Here is a 12972-nt window from a genome sequence, read left to right as displayed (position 1 = left end):
TATATATCAGAATCACCTAGGATGCTTATTAAAATCTATATTTCTGGGCTTCTGCCGTAGGGATGCTGACTCTTTGCAGAGTCGGTCTACAATGGTGCTCAGAAACCTGCATTTTAGGCAAGCAGCCTAAGTGTTTCTGATGTAGATGATCCAAGGACAGTGCACTCTGAGAAACTGCCTTGTGGGAAGCACATGCTATGGGAGACTGCAGGGGTCCACCAAATGTAGAGGTGATATTGGACAGCAAGCCTGGTTATGTTGCACCACAGTCATTTCTCCAAAGCACTATTCCAGACTTATTACTCAAAATCTATCAACAATAATTGTTTTAATTAGCTTTATATGTCTTTCTCAGTCTTCCATGGATAGTTCTACATTTTTTCCTAGTGATCTGGGATTGAGCACATGGTTTAAATTTTTTTGTATCAGCCTTCTCATCTTTATTGTTATTATTTTTTTAAAATCCTCACCTGAGGATATTTTTTCCATTGCTTTTCAGAGAGAGTGGAAGGGAAAGAGAGAGACAGAGAGAAACACTGATGTGAGAGAGGCACATGGATTAGTTGCCTCCTACATGCCCCCTGACCAGGGTCTGGGATCAAGCCTGCAACCGGGGTATGTGCCCTTGGCTGGAATTGAACCTGAGACCCTTCAGTCCACAGGCCGATGCTCTATCCACTGAGCCAAACCAGCCAGGGCAGCCTTCTCATCTTTAAAGTAGAGGAGTTAGAAGGACCTTCTAGTTCTGTAAATTAGCAGACTGAGTGGTGTGTATATGTCTAATTTTTTTTGTCAGTCTCTGTTTCTCTTCTCTCTCTTCTTTAAGCCAGTAACCGCATTGTGCAATCCTTATGGTGTAATCCCACTCTGCCTTTAAGTAGAAGTGCCACGATGTATGGGAATGGGAACTTCATGGTAGGGATAAGGAATTCTCATGAACTCTCCTTAATTCCTGGGATAAATTCAGGGAGACCTCAAATAAGAATTTCTTCAGAACTGAGACACTGAACTTAAATTCACAGCATTTTGTGAGAGGAGGATTTCCAATTTGATGGAGTTAGCTACAGGAGTAAGTTATCATCCCAGTCAAGAAAGTATCAAAGAATGCCTCCATCTTATAATAACTAAAGGCACCCAAAGGTCTGTAGCAATGATATGTAAATACATGTTTCACTATTTAATTTTTCATCCATGTTTTATTATTTTATTTTATTTGTTAATTTTTTTAGAGAGGGAGGAAGGCAGAGAGAGAAACATCGATTTGTTGTTCTGCCTATTCATGCATTCATTGATTGATTCTTGTATATGCCCTGACCGGGGATCGAACCTGAGACCTTGGTGTATTGGGATGACGTTCTAACCAACTGAGCTATGCAGCCAGGGCCTCACCCATGTTTTTTATTTATCACCCTGTGGAGTGAAAACCTCTCTCTTTACCAAGGTATTTCAGACTCCTCCTTCAGGGTTCAGTCCTTTCCTCCAAAAGGACTGTAGAATTCATAAATATTTGTTGACTGTAGAATTCATAAATATTTGTTCATAGTGGACATATGATGCCAGTCTTCTGAACATCTTTAATTCTCGTAGGTGCTAGTAAACCCATTCAGCGGTCAGAGAGTGATTTAGTGGCTTGTCCTCAGTAAACAGTTATAACTTATGAGTAAGTATGTATGCACACTAATGGGACAGGTTTGACGCATGAAGCTGAATGCAGTAGAGCACGGAGGATAAGAACATGGGATTTGGAGTCAAACATTATTTAAGTCCCTGCCACCACACTTACTGGCTATGAGGCCTGGAGCTTACCACTTCATCTCTCTACTTTCAGTTATTTGGGACTAAATATTTCACATAATTCTTATGTTTTTATATATCACCCAGAATTGTTATGAGGATAATGCTTAAATACTTTCTGGGGTGAGGTGTCAGTAAATACAGAAAAATAAATGTGAAATGTTTGAAAATATAAATTTCTGTGACAATTAGAAGGTAATCATGATGAGTTCTGTAGGTATCAGTTTAATTAAACTGAGTATTGACTTGTTTCTATTACTTGTGATTTTTTATTATGTGTCAGTAACTTAATGTAGCATTTTTAAAAACAGAGGGCTTGCTTTTAAAAGTTTTCCATGGTTTTTCCCCCTGAAATTTTAACCTGAAGTTTAAACGTCATGTTGGGGAACAAGAAGAGGATACTAATTTGTGGACTGGATACTGTGCTTTTCACCTGGGTGACTACAAGAGAGCTTTGCAGGTTAGTAAAAAGAAAGGGAAAATTTACAACAGAAGGGCTTTGAAAATATTATTAAGCTCTGTATTATAATAATACATGCTCATGATAAAATTCAAACAATATAGGAGGGGACAAAATAAAAAGAAAAGTAGCCACCTTGTCTGCTGTCCCCAATTCTGCTTCTTTGTTGATGGAGACAACCATTGGCTCTTTGCTCACGTGTTACTTGAGAAATCTTTATATGTTCACATATGTATATATGTCTTGCTGACTTTTTGCTTTAGACATAAATTAATGAGGTTGTACAGCACAGTAACATTAGTATTACTTAAGTAAGTCTTCAGGAGAGGAAAAATAAACCATTTTGATAGAAAAGCTTTCATGAGTCTTTTCTCAAAAGAAGTTCATTTTTATTTATATTTTGTTTGGTTATTTTTAGACATAGGAAAGATTGCATTACCTTTATATTTTTGCAAGTATAGTTTTGAAGTTGTTTTCTTTGTCATTGTAAATCCTATCTAATGAACAACTTATAGGATTATGGATCTAGATAAAATTATAGATTCCTTATGTCAAACAATTTTTTTTAAGTTCATGGATGAAATTGTTTAAACATTTCCCAGATATTCTTACTCCCAAAGTGTAATCTAAGGATATTTAAAGAACTTGCGTAACTAGAATGAAAGTATCCAAGATCAGGTAATGTGGTGAGATGAAGAACAAAAGCAGCAAAATTCGTGCAGGACAAGGGAGGATGTGGAAAGGACACTCTCGAGGCTGGTAGCATCTGTGAAATGCGGGAGAAAGGAGAGTAGCCCAAACATAGTAAAAAAGATGAAGGCATCTGGTATAGACTGATAAGTAACAAGAGTACATGGAAAGTGTGGTTGGCAAAGTGAATCTCAGAAACCGCAGGAAAAAAAATAAGCTTTTCAAAAATGCAAAACCAAAGAAAGTCAGAAAACACTTAAGAATGAAATGAAATTTATAGCGTAGTAAGGCTATCAGTCTTTAAGTTAACTGAGCCTATGCATTTTTATAAAGTATCTTTTGTATGTCTTTTTAAGTTAGTTAAAATAAAATATTTTCATTAATTTTCATTTCTGCAGTTTGTTAGCTCATATCAATGTTAAGAAGGGGAAAAAAACCAGCGTAAGATGCTATGGACCACAGCCCTGCATGGGTGGGGCTGAGCTTTAGCTGCAGTGTTTAACCTTACAGGTAGAGAATAATTGAGCCTGTAGAACTCCCTAAGTGGGAAGTTGTCCAGTCTCAGTAAGAAAGCCTATTCCATTGTAGAAGGATGGTCCTTCTGTTGCTGAAATGACATCGCCTCTTAATACATATTTCAGGAATATGAAAATGCGACAAAGGAAGAAAATTGCAATCCTGAAGTCTGGGTGAATCTGGCCTGTACCTACTTTTTTCTTGGAATGTATAAGCAAGCTGAAGCTGCTGGATTCAAAGGTAAAATGGGCCCCTTTAATGTCTGGCATTCATCTCTAATCCTAAGAGTTATTTTGGAGATTTAAAATTTTATTTAATTCCTTTTCCTGTTGACAAACAATCAAGTGATATTAGAAAGCTACAGACTAGCTTTACTCTTCTAAGAATATTGGGCTTGAGCAAATTTATGTTTAAAGAAAGAGTTAATCTTTTGTGCTGCCCCCCCGCCCTCCCCTTTTTTTTTTTTTAATGTATCTTTATTGATTTCAGAGAGAGGAAAGGAGAGGGAGAGAGATAGAAACATCAATGATGAGAGTCATTGATCGGCTGCCTCCTGCACGCGCCCAACTGGGGATCGGGCTGCACGCGCCCAACTGGGGATCGAGCCCGCAGCCCGGGCATGTGCCCTGACCGGGAATCGAACCTGGATTTCCTGGATCCTAGGTCAGTGCTCAACCACTGAGCCACGCCCGGCTGGGCCGCCGCCCCTTTCTTAGAAGCTGCAGCTTCTGGCAGGAGAATGAGAGAAGAAAAGGGGGCGGCATCTTTCTCAGGCCCCATCAGGGCAGCGTGTCCGTGCTCTTGGTAGGAGTCGGGGGTTGTTCAAGCTCCTGTGGATGTGGGTTTCATAGCTGCTGCTGCTGCCTCTGAGAAGCCAAGTGACTTCAGTGTGAAGAATCCGTGCTGCTTTTCCTTCGTTTTACCTGCTGTGACAGTCATCGTAGGGGAACTAGACTCAAATTTGCAAACAGGAGTAGGGCAAAGGGCAGTATGGGAGGAAGATTAAGAATAGAGTGTGAATCAAGTTAAATTCAAAGACACGTAGAGAAAGTTGGCAAGGGAATGTATTTTAGGAAATTTGTTATGGAAGAATGTATTCCAGGGTAGGATTCTTAGCTAATTAACTGCTGTACGTATTTAGAAGGAATTCCAGCTCAAAGTCATGGAAAATCTGGAACTTGATTGATTTGTACCCAAATTGTGTCACATGTACTAATGTAGTCTTTCCTAATTTAATTATAAGGGCCTTTAAATTACTTGCTTTATCTCTGCCTAGAGCAATGTTAGACACATAGAAAGTGATCAAGGTAGCTGCATCTCTTCATACATATTTTTTCATTAAAAACATTTATTTTATTGAGAGAGAAAAATTGATTTGTTTTTCTACTTATTTGTGTTTTCATTGGTTCCTTCTTGTATGTGCCTTGACTGGGGATGGAACCTGCAACCTTGGCATATTGGGACGATGCTCTAACCAGATGAGCTACCTGGCCAGGGCTATTTTTCCTTTTTTAAAAATTGAGGTATGACTTTTTTCTGTAAAGAGATACAGGATTGGGTGTCTAGAATTAGGAAAATTCTCCAAGAGTGCAAATGGGATTTTGAACTTGAAAGGTGTCAGCCTTTTTGCTTCGCTACCTGTTTCATTGTGGCAGATGATCGTGCTAGGAGACCTATGGAGTAGAGGCTGGACTAGCACTTAAGAAAACATGGCAGTAGAACTGTGGAAAAGGAGATTTCAGAAGGCATTGACAAAGAATACTGGGAAGGACAGCTAAATGAGAGGGGATTCCTACATGTATTGAAATGACCGTAACTGTTTATTTCCTGTGTTTGGGTCGGTGAGCAGCACAGTGGTGGGTGGGTGTGGAGTGCTGCACTGTGGTCGCATAAAGAATCAGGTAGAACAAGTGGTGGGGGAGAGCAGAACCTGAGGACGTTTTTCTTCTGGTTCTCAATGCTCTTACAGGTGGAGACCAGACTAAAATAATAAATATTATTATATAGCAGAGATATAGGAGCAGATAGGAAAGGATTTGGGAAGATTTATATGAGTTTCATGTTATTCCTGCATGCCATAGGCAATTGATTTCTTTAATAAGCAGCTTGGATTTTTTTTTTTCCAGCTCCAAAAAGCCGACTTCAAAACCGCCTCCTATTTCACTTGGCTCACAAGGTATTCATATTGTGATTTCACACTTTTTGTTTTTATTTTTATTTTATTTCATTTATTTTATTTTATTTTATTTTATTTTATTTTATATTTTATTTTATTTATTTTAATTTAATTTAATTTAATTTAATTTAATTTAATAATTTAATTTTATTTTATTTTAATGATTTAAGGGAGAGGGGGAGAAAGAGGTAGACATAAATGATGAGAGAGTTGTCATTGATTGGCTGCCTCCTGCACTCCCCCTACTGGGGATCAGGCCCACAACCCCCGGGCATGTGCCCTGACCAGGAATTGGACCACCATCTCCTGGATTCTAGGTCAGTGCTCAACTGCTGAGTCACACTGTCTGGGCCACACTTTTTGTTTTTAAAATACTTCCTCCTTAGCACCTACCTACCGGCCAACAGTCGGTGCTCCTCCAGCCACCCCAGCGAGTCCTGCCCTACCTTCACCCCCGTGGGCCACGTGGGCCACACCCCGAGGATTCTTAGCACCCCCTTCCTTCTGCCCCCACCCCAGAATCCCTGTGAAATTTCATGATTGGCTTAAAGTGAAGGAAATAAAAGTAAAATCACTTCAGTAAAAAAAGAAAATAAAATACTTTTCTCTTTTTTTTTGTTACCAACAATGGTAAGAAATAAGTAACTAGAAATTCTTGTATGTCCATCTAGTGGACTGAAACCCAGATCGCTATAAAATGTCTCTATCTGTGAAAATTCTTTCTTACAGAAAGTCTACTTTGTCGTGTTTATGTAGTTACACCAGCTCTCTCTCGATTACTGTTGGCCTATTATATCTCTTTACATCCTTTTACTTTGTCCTCTTTTGTATCCTTATATTTTAACTGTCTCTCTCGTAAACAGCCTATAAAAAAGATAAAGAGACAAAAAAAATAAAGAAAGGGAGAAAATATAAAGGAAGAAATAGAAAAGAAAAAGAAGGTAAGAGGAAGAGGGGCCAAGTAACTAATAGCCACTATAACTTAAAGGCTTCCTGTGGCCAAAACTGGGCCTCCAGAGCCCCCCATTCTCTCTCCGAAGGCGAGACAGAGGAGGAGACATGAGCTGGAGGGAAACAGGGAGAACATAGGGACAGAACTGCTGGAGGAGGAGTTGAAATGCCTATGACATAGGTGCTGATGTCCTTGGCTGTGCTCCAATATGCATCTTCACATGTCTTCGTCTCTCTCTCAATTTTAGTTTAATGATGAGAAGAAGTTGATGAACTTCCACCAGAACCTCCAGGATATCACGGAAGATCAGCTCAGTTTGGCCTCAATCCACTATATGCGATCTCACTACCAAGAAGCTATTGACATTTATAAGCGAATACTGCTAGATAACAGGTCTGTGTCCTTTTGCGTCTACTCACAATCTCATTTCGTTAGTTTCTTTTGTAACTAGTTTGGCCGAGGACCTAGTGTCCTTTGGATCTAGTGTCGACATGTGTTCAAGTCTGTTAGCTAATGATCTGGTGAGAGTAAGAACTCCTTATTGTCTAGATCGAGGTTCATCCACCTTTATTTCATTGTCACCCTTCCAAGGAGCCTTTGTAGGCTCTTTTTCCCCCTGCAACTGCCCTCCTGTGAAATTTTAATACCACACACATACTGTATATCTGTTTATGTATTGTATGTACTTCTATGCTTTATACATAAAATGAGTACAATGCCCCACCTCTTTATAAGAACCAATTTTTGCCTGATTTGGGGGTGACATCGCCCCTGTTGAAAATGTATGGTGTAGATGTATCAGTGTCACTGTTGCAATACCTTCAGGTAACTTGCTGACAAAATTAGAAACAAACCATTCTGAAAAATTAACATTGCAACTTTATCACTGACCCCGTGGCCTCTCTCCCACATCCCCCAAATATTTCACCCACCTCGCTCTCCCTTCGTTTGCTTTACCTTCACAGTCTCCCACCCATTCCCATTTCTGTCACCAGGTCTGCTTGCCTTGTCTGTCCATCCGCTGTGTGGTGCGTGCTTATTTGCACAGATACTCAGTTACAGCATATGCTAGAGTTTTTAACATGAACACGTAGGGGTTGGACTTCTCGCTTGCTTCTCTAGCTGTCATCTTTTATTCTTCTTATCAAAACACCCTAATGTTACGATACAAAGAGAAAAATACTGCACTGATTACATCTTGCCTTCTTCCTTCAAAAGGTGAATTCATACCCTCTTCGCCTTGCTGTTCTTTTTAGCCGTTAAAGAAGTCTCGGTAGTTTGACCACGTGTCTGTGAAGTAGACTAAACTGTTAACCTTTAATTCTTTTATCTAATAGGGAATATCTTGCCCTCAATGTTTATGTGGCTCTGTGTTACTACAAGTTGGATTACTATGATGTGTCTCAAGAAGTTCTGGCTGTTTACCTTCAGCAAATTCCCGATAGCACCATCGCACTCAACCTTAAGGCCTGTAATCATTTTCGCCTTTACAATGGCAAAGCAGCTGAGGTAGTGATGGAAATTTGTTTTTAACGTAATTCCAGTTCAAATTACCCTATACTTCCCGGGTTATTGACAAAACTGTTATCTACCTATAAGTCTTGATTAACACCCTTTTGTTATTGCCAGTGTGATTCTATATGAACCTAATTATTTCAATATTTATATTTATCCGATATTCTAAAAAGAATGTTGACTTCTAACTTCTCTGTGTGTGCCTAATATACTGTAGGTGATCTTTACCTAGATGCCTGACATGAACTCAGATACTTTAAAATCGAATATTTTCACTTCTCCCTCTAAAATATGTGTGAGGCTCTTTGGTTCAATGTCAGCAATGTATAAATCACATCAGATCCTAGGGTATCCATCACTCTCTTCATTCCCCCTCTAGTCATTTACCAGTTCCCACCAGCCCTGTGTTCTAGATCTCTCTTTTGTCTGTCTCCTTCCTCCTGTGCCACTGCTCCAGTCCTCGTTGCTTATTTCAGTTCTCTCCCTGCCTCTAGTCTTGTCCTGCCCAGTCTAGCCATTGAGTTTGCTCCATACACTATACTCTCCGACTGCCATAGCTTTGCATACACCTTTCTCATTCCTGGACTGTCTTCCTTTGCTTGTTACACTTCAGAGTCTCCTTCAAGGTTACCACAAGATCAATAGTAGTAGACATTTTATAAATACTTAGAACTTAACTATGTTATAAGAACTTAGCAACCTTATAAGTACTGTATAGAATACTTTACATCCATTATTTAGTTTCCCTGACAATCCTGTGGGTAGATTCTGTTAGAGCTCTCTTTTCACAGGGAACTGAGAGCGCACAAGAGGCCATACATTATGACCCCCTTTTCTTTAACATTTCGTATATACACACATATACATGTACATATCGATATAAAATAATATATAGATAGAGAGCATATTCTATACTATATCTGTATACAGATTCAGTTATATACAGGGTGGGGGAAAAGTAGGTTTACAGTTGTGAGTACATGAAACAGAATTTATTCTTGTTATTATTTATTATTGTATTTTAAAAATATATATATCTTTATTGATTTCAGAGAGAAGAAGGAAGAGAGAGAAGGAGAGAGAGAGATAGGAACATCAATGATGGGAGAGAGTCATTGATCGGCTGCCTCCTGCATGCCCCTAACTGGGGATCAAGCCCACAACCCGGGCATGTGCCCTGACCAGGAATCGAGCCGCGATCTTATAGATCCTACGTTGACGCTCAACCGCTGAGCCACGCCCAGCCAGGCTATTGTATTTTCTATACGAGCAACTGTAAACATACTTTTCCCCGCCTTGTACAGATATTTATTTATTTATTTTTAAAAATATATCTTTATTGATTTCAGAGAGAGGAAAGGAGAGGGAGAGAGAGAGAGAAACCATCAATGACGAGAGAGCCATTGATCGAGCCCGCAACCCGGGCATGTGCCCTGACCGGGAATCGAACCCTGATCGCCTGGATCCTAAATCGATGCTCAACCGCGGAGCCACACCCGGCCGGGCTGTACAGATATTTTTAATTTAACCCTATGAGGTAACCATGTTTGGAAATTATTTCCTTGGGCATTAGTTTGGGTTAGAAACCACCAAAATTTAAATGTAAAATTTCTGCATGTGTCAAAATTTTTAAATCTCACCCTTCTCCAAAAACCAATTCCGGCTTGGCCTGCGTGGCTCAGCAGTTGAGTGTCGACCTAGGATCCAGGAGATCCCAATTTGATTCCCAGTCAGGGCACATGCCCGGGTTGAGGGGCTCCATCCCCAACAGGGGGCGTGCAGGAGGCAGCCCATCAATGACTCTCATCATTGATGTTTCTCTCTCTCTCCCACTCCCTTCATCTCTCTCTGAAATCAATAAAAAAAATAAAAATAAAAAATAAAAAAAGTTCCAATTGGCATCGTACCACCCAGAGTAGGAGGAGGAAAGAATAAAAATGAAACCAGCAAATTAGCTACATCAAAGTGAAAAATATGTGAAAATGTAATAGCAAGGAGCACTATTAACTTACTTCATGCTGACAAGAAATTTGGCCCCTCGGGGACCTTGTTTAAGTGGTTGGCAGGGCAGGAGGCTGGCGGAGAGCACACGTCCTTAGCATAAGCCCAGCTTCGCTTTCCGTGGCTTATCTTACGTCAATAAAGGTGGTCAGTTGTGGCAGAAGAAATGCCCGTCAATTAAATTGCTCGATATACAATTGAACAATCCATTTATATATTACATAAAATACATTCTTGTGTATCCTCCTTCCAACGGAAGAGTCCTTTGAGTCTGCCTAATTGCCTAGTTTCCAGCATCAGCAGTTCAGTAGTAAACTGGGCTTGTAATTTGATCTCTTCAGAGTTTTCATCCTTGGTAAGAACAAATAAAAGAAATAAATTTTTGTTTTTCTACCTTGAGTCAATCTTAGGGACTTTGCCAATTTTGGTAAAAGATTCAATCTATTATGTTCACTTTTTTTTTTTATCTTCACTCCAGGATATTTTTTCCATTGCTTTTCAGAGAGAGTGGAACGGAGAGAGAGAGAAACATCGATGTGATAGAGACACATCCATTGGTTGCCTCCCACATGTGCCCAGACAGACCAGGTGGCCAGGGATTGACCCTGCAACCGAGGTACATGCCCTTGGCCAGAATCGAACCCGGGACTCTTCAGTCCACAGGTCAACGCTCTAACCATTGAGCCAAACAGGCTAGGGCATGTTTACATTAAAAAAAAAAAAAGTTTTTATTGATTTCAGAGGAGGGGGGAGAGAGGGAGAGAGAGAGAGAGAGAAACATCAATGATGAGTCATTGATTGGCTGCCTCCTGCACGCCCCTGACTGGGGGTCGAGCCCTCAACCCTGGCCTGTGCCCTGATTGGAATCGAACCACAGTCTCCTCCATCCTAGGTGGATGCTCAACCACTGAGCCATGTTCGGCTGGGCCCCACAAACTTTATTTGGGTGACTTTCAAAGGTCCCTCATGGCAAGTGACTATCTGGAGGCTATGGCACAGGGACCACCATCCAGAATGGGAGGAGGGCGACATAATTCTAGGGAGGAGGGGATTTGGATAGGGGCTTACATTTCTAGATGAGGTCTCTCAGCTGCAGGGTGGGGGCCCCAGGGGCAGAGACTGCCTGAGGCCTGATAGGCACCAGCAGCTTAGGTTCGTTATAGCCCTAGGGTTTATCTTATCTATGGCCAGCAGATGTGTGGGAAGTTTGTGGGGTATGTAAACCAGGCAGGGTCTCAAAGAATAAAAATGTGCTTATTTGGGCTACATTTAAAACAACTGGATGAGTAAAATTTAAGCTAATTTTTAAAAAAAGCTTTTTTAGAAAGCTTTTGAGTGAATGGGTCTCAGCCTGCTGTGAAAATATAAACAAGCAGAGGCACAACATACAGTGGCCATTTTTGGCTGATGTATATAAAACCTAGCCATCCAGTTATTAATTTTGTTCAAAATATTTTGTATCTCTAGAAGTTCTTTCTTTCTTAAAAATCTTCACTTTTTACCATTTCCAATATTATGCTTTCATGCTTTTATTTTCTTAAACATAGTCAGCATACTTGCTTTGTGATCTGAGTTTGATAATTTGAATTTCTGAAATTTCTGTGAGTTTGATTCTGCTTTTTCTCGTTTCCCCTGGTTCTCCCTTGAGGAGTCTAGTTTCTTTGTGTATCAGCTTATCTTTGTGTGCTTGACACAGTATTTGAAAAAATTACTTACAGGAATACTTTAAGGCCTAAAAAGAAGGCACTTCTCTCCCCAAGTGATATGCACTTGCTCGGTCAGATCCCCGGGACAACTATCAGTTTGGGACCTCTGTGAACCGAACTAGAGGCATGCGATTGCCTGAACTGCCATGGCACCCGAGCTGGGCTGTGATTCTGCACTAGGGCTGCTCTAGTGCTGCTAGTTCATCCTTCCCTTGCCAGCGGAGCTCTGTGGAGTCCTTGCTGATTGTGGGGCAGGGTCTCCTGCTAGACTCCCTGTGCAGGTCCCGGGCCTTACTTTTTGTTCTTGTTGCCCGCCAAGACTCTCAACTAAAAGTTTGAGTTTTGTAGAATCAGTAAAGCCTTCAGGGCAAAAGTGGCTTTCATGCTTGCTTCCTTCTCTAGGTTCTGTCTTCCCCTTCATTTTTGGTCCGGTAACTTATTACTTTCTTTGGTATTCTTAAGAGAATGTTTTAAGAGTATATCTATTTTTATGTAGCTGTTTTCAGTGAGAGCATTGATTTGTTTTTTTGTTTTTTTTAAAAAACATATCTTTACTGATTTCAGAGAGAGGAAAGGAGGGGGAGAGAGAGAGAGAGAAACATCAATGATGAGAGAGTCATTGATTGGCTGCCTAGCCCGCAACCCGGGCATGTGCCCTGACCGGGAATTAAACCTCGATCGCTTAGATCCTAGGTCGATGCTCAACCACTGAGCCACGCCCGGCCAGGAGAGAGCATTGATTTGAATAATCTAGCCCAGTGGCTCTCAAACTGTGCTCTGGGATTCCATTTCATGGCGTCTGTGAGGCAGGGTCTGGACTTATGAGAGGCAAGCTGCTGCCCAGGGCAAAACTGAAAAGTCAGCAATTGCACACTGCACAGATGTGAGTGGTATGCCTTAAATCTATGCCCTGGGTGCCTCACTTTCCTCACCCTGAGCTCTGGCTGGCCCTGCCTGAGATTAAAACTATCCTCAGAAAACTAAAAGACGTTTCCTTTTCACTTTTTTTCTCTCAAGTGTTCAATCAAGTTTTCCAGAGACAATGTGATTTCAATACAGTTCAAATGCAGTTACAGATATGCCTATCTAGCTGTTTGCTATTAAGCCAGACATTAAAGATATTTGCAAACATGTAAAACAGTGAGACAGGCCAGTAAGCCAG

The 12972-nt window shown here is 40.6% G+C and overlaps 1 protein-coding gene across 2 annotated transcripts in view; it reads left to right on the top strand.

The window, feature by feature from the left end:
- The window catches only part of IFT56 (intraflagellar transport 56), a 34528-nt gene that overhangs the window by 1996 nt on the left and 19560 nt on the right, over positions 1–12972 (top strand). For both annotated transcript variants that reach the window (XM_016220343.2, XM_016220342.2), the window contains exons 3-7: positions 2162–2254; positions 3586–3700; positions 5587–5636; positions 6836–6981; positions 7926–8097. In XM_016220343.2, the coding sequence (XP_016075829.2) occupies positions 2162–2254; positions 3586–3700; positions 5587–5636; positions 6836–6981; positions 7926–8097 (576 nt within the window). The remainder of the gene's footprint in view (positions 1–2161; positions 2255–3585; positions 3701–5586; positions 5637–6835; positions 6982–7925; positions 8098–12972) is intronic.

Source organism: Miniopterus natalensis, chromosome 10, assembly GCF_054644295.1.
Source record: "Miniopterus natalensis isolate mMinNat1 chromosome 10, mMinNat1.hap1, whole genome shotgun sequence".
NCBI classification, from domain to species: domain Eukaryota; kingdom Metazoa; phylum Chordata; class Mammalia; order Chiroptera; family Miniopteridae; genus Miniopterus; species Miniopterus natalensis.
Note: the sequence above shows the minus strand (reverse complement) of the source record. Positions and strands in the feature narration are given on the sequence as shown.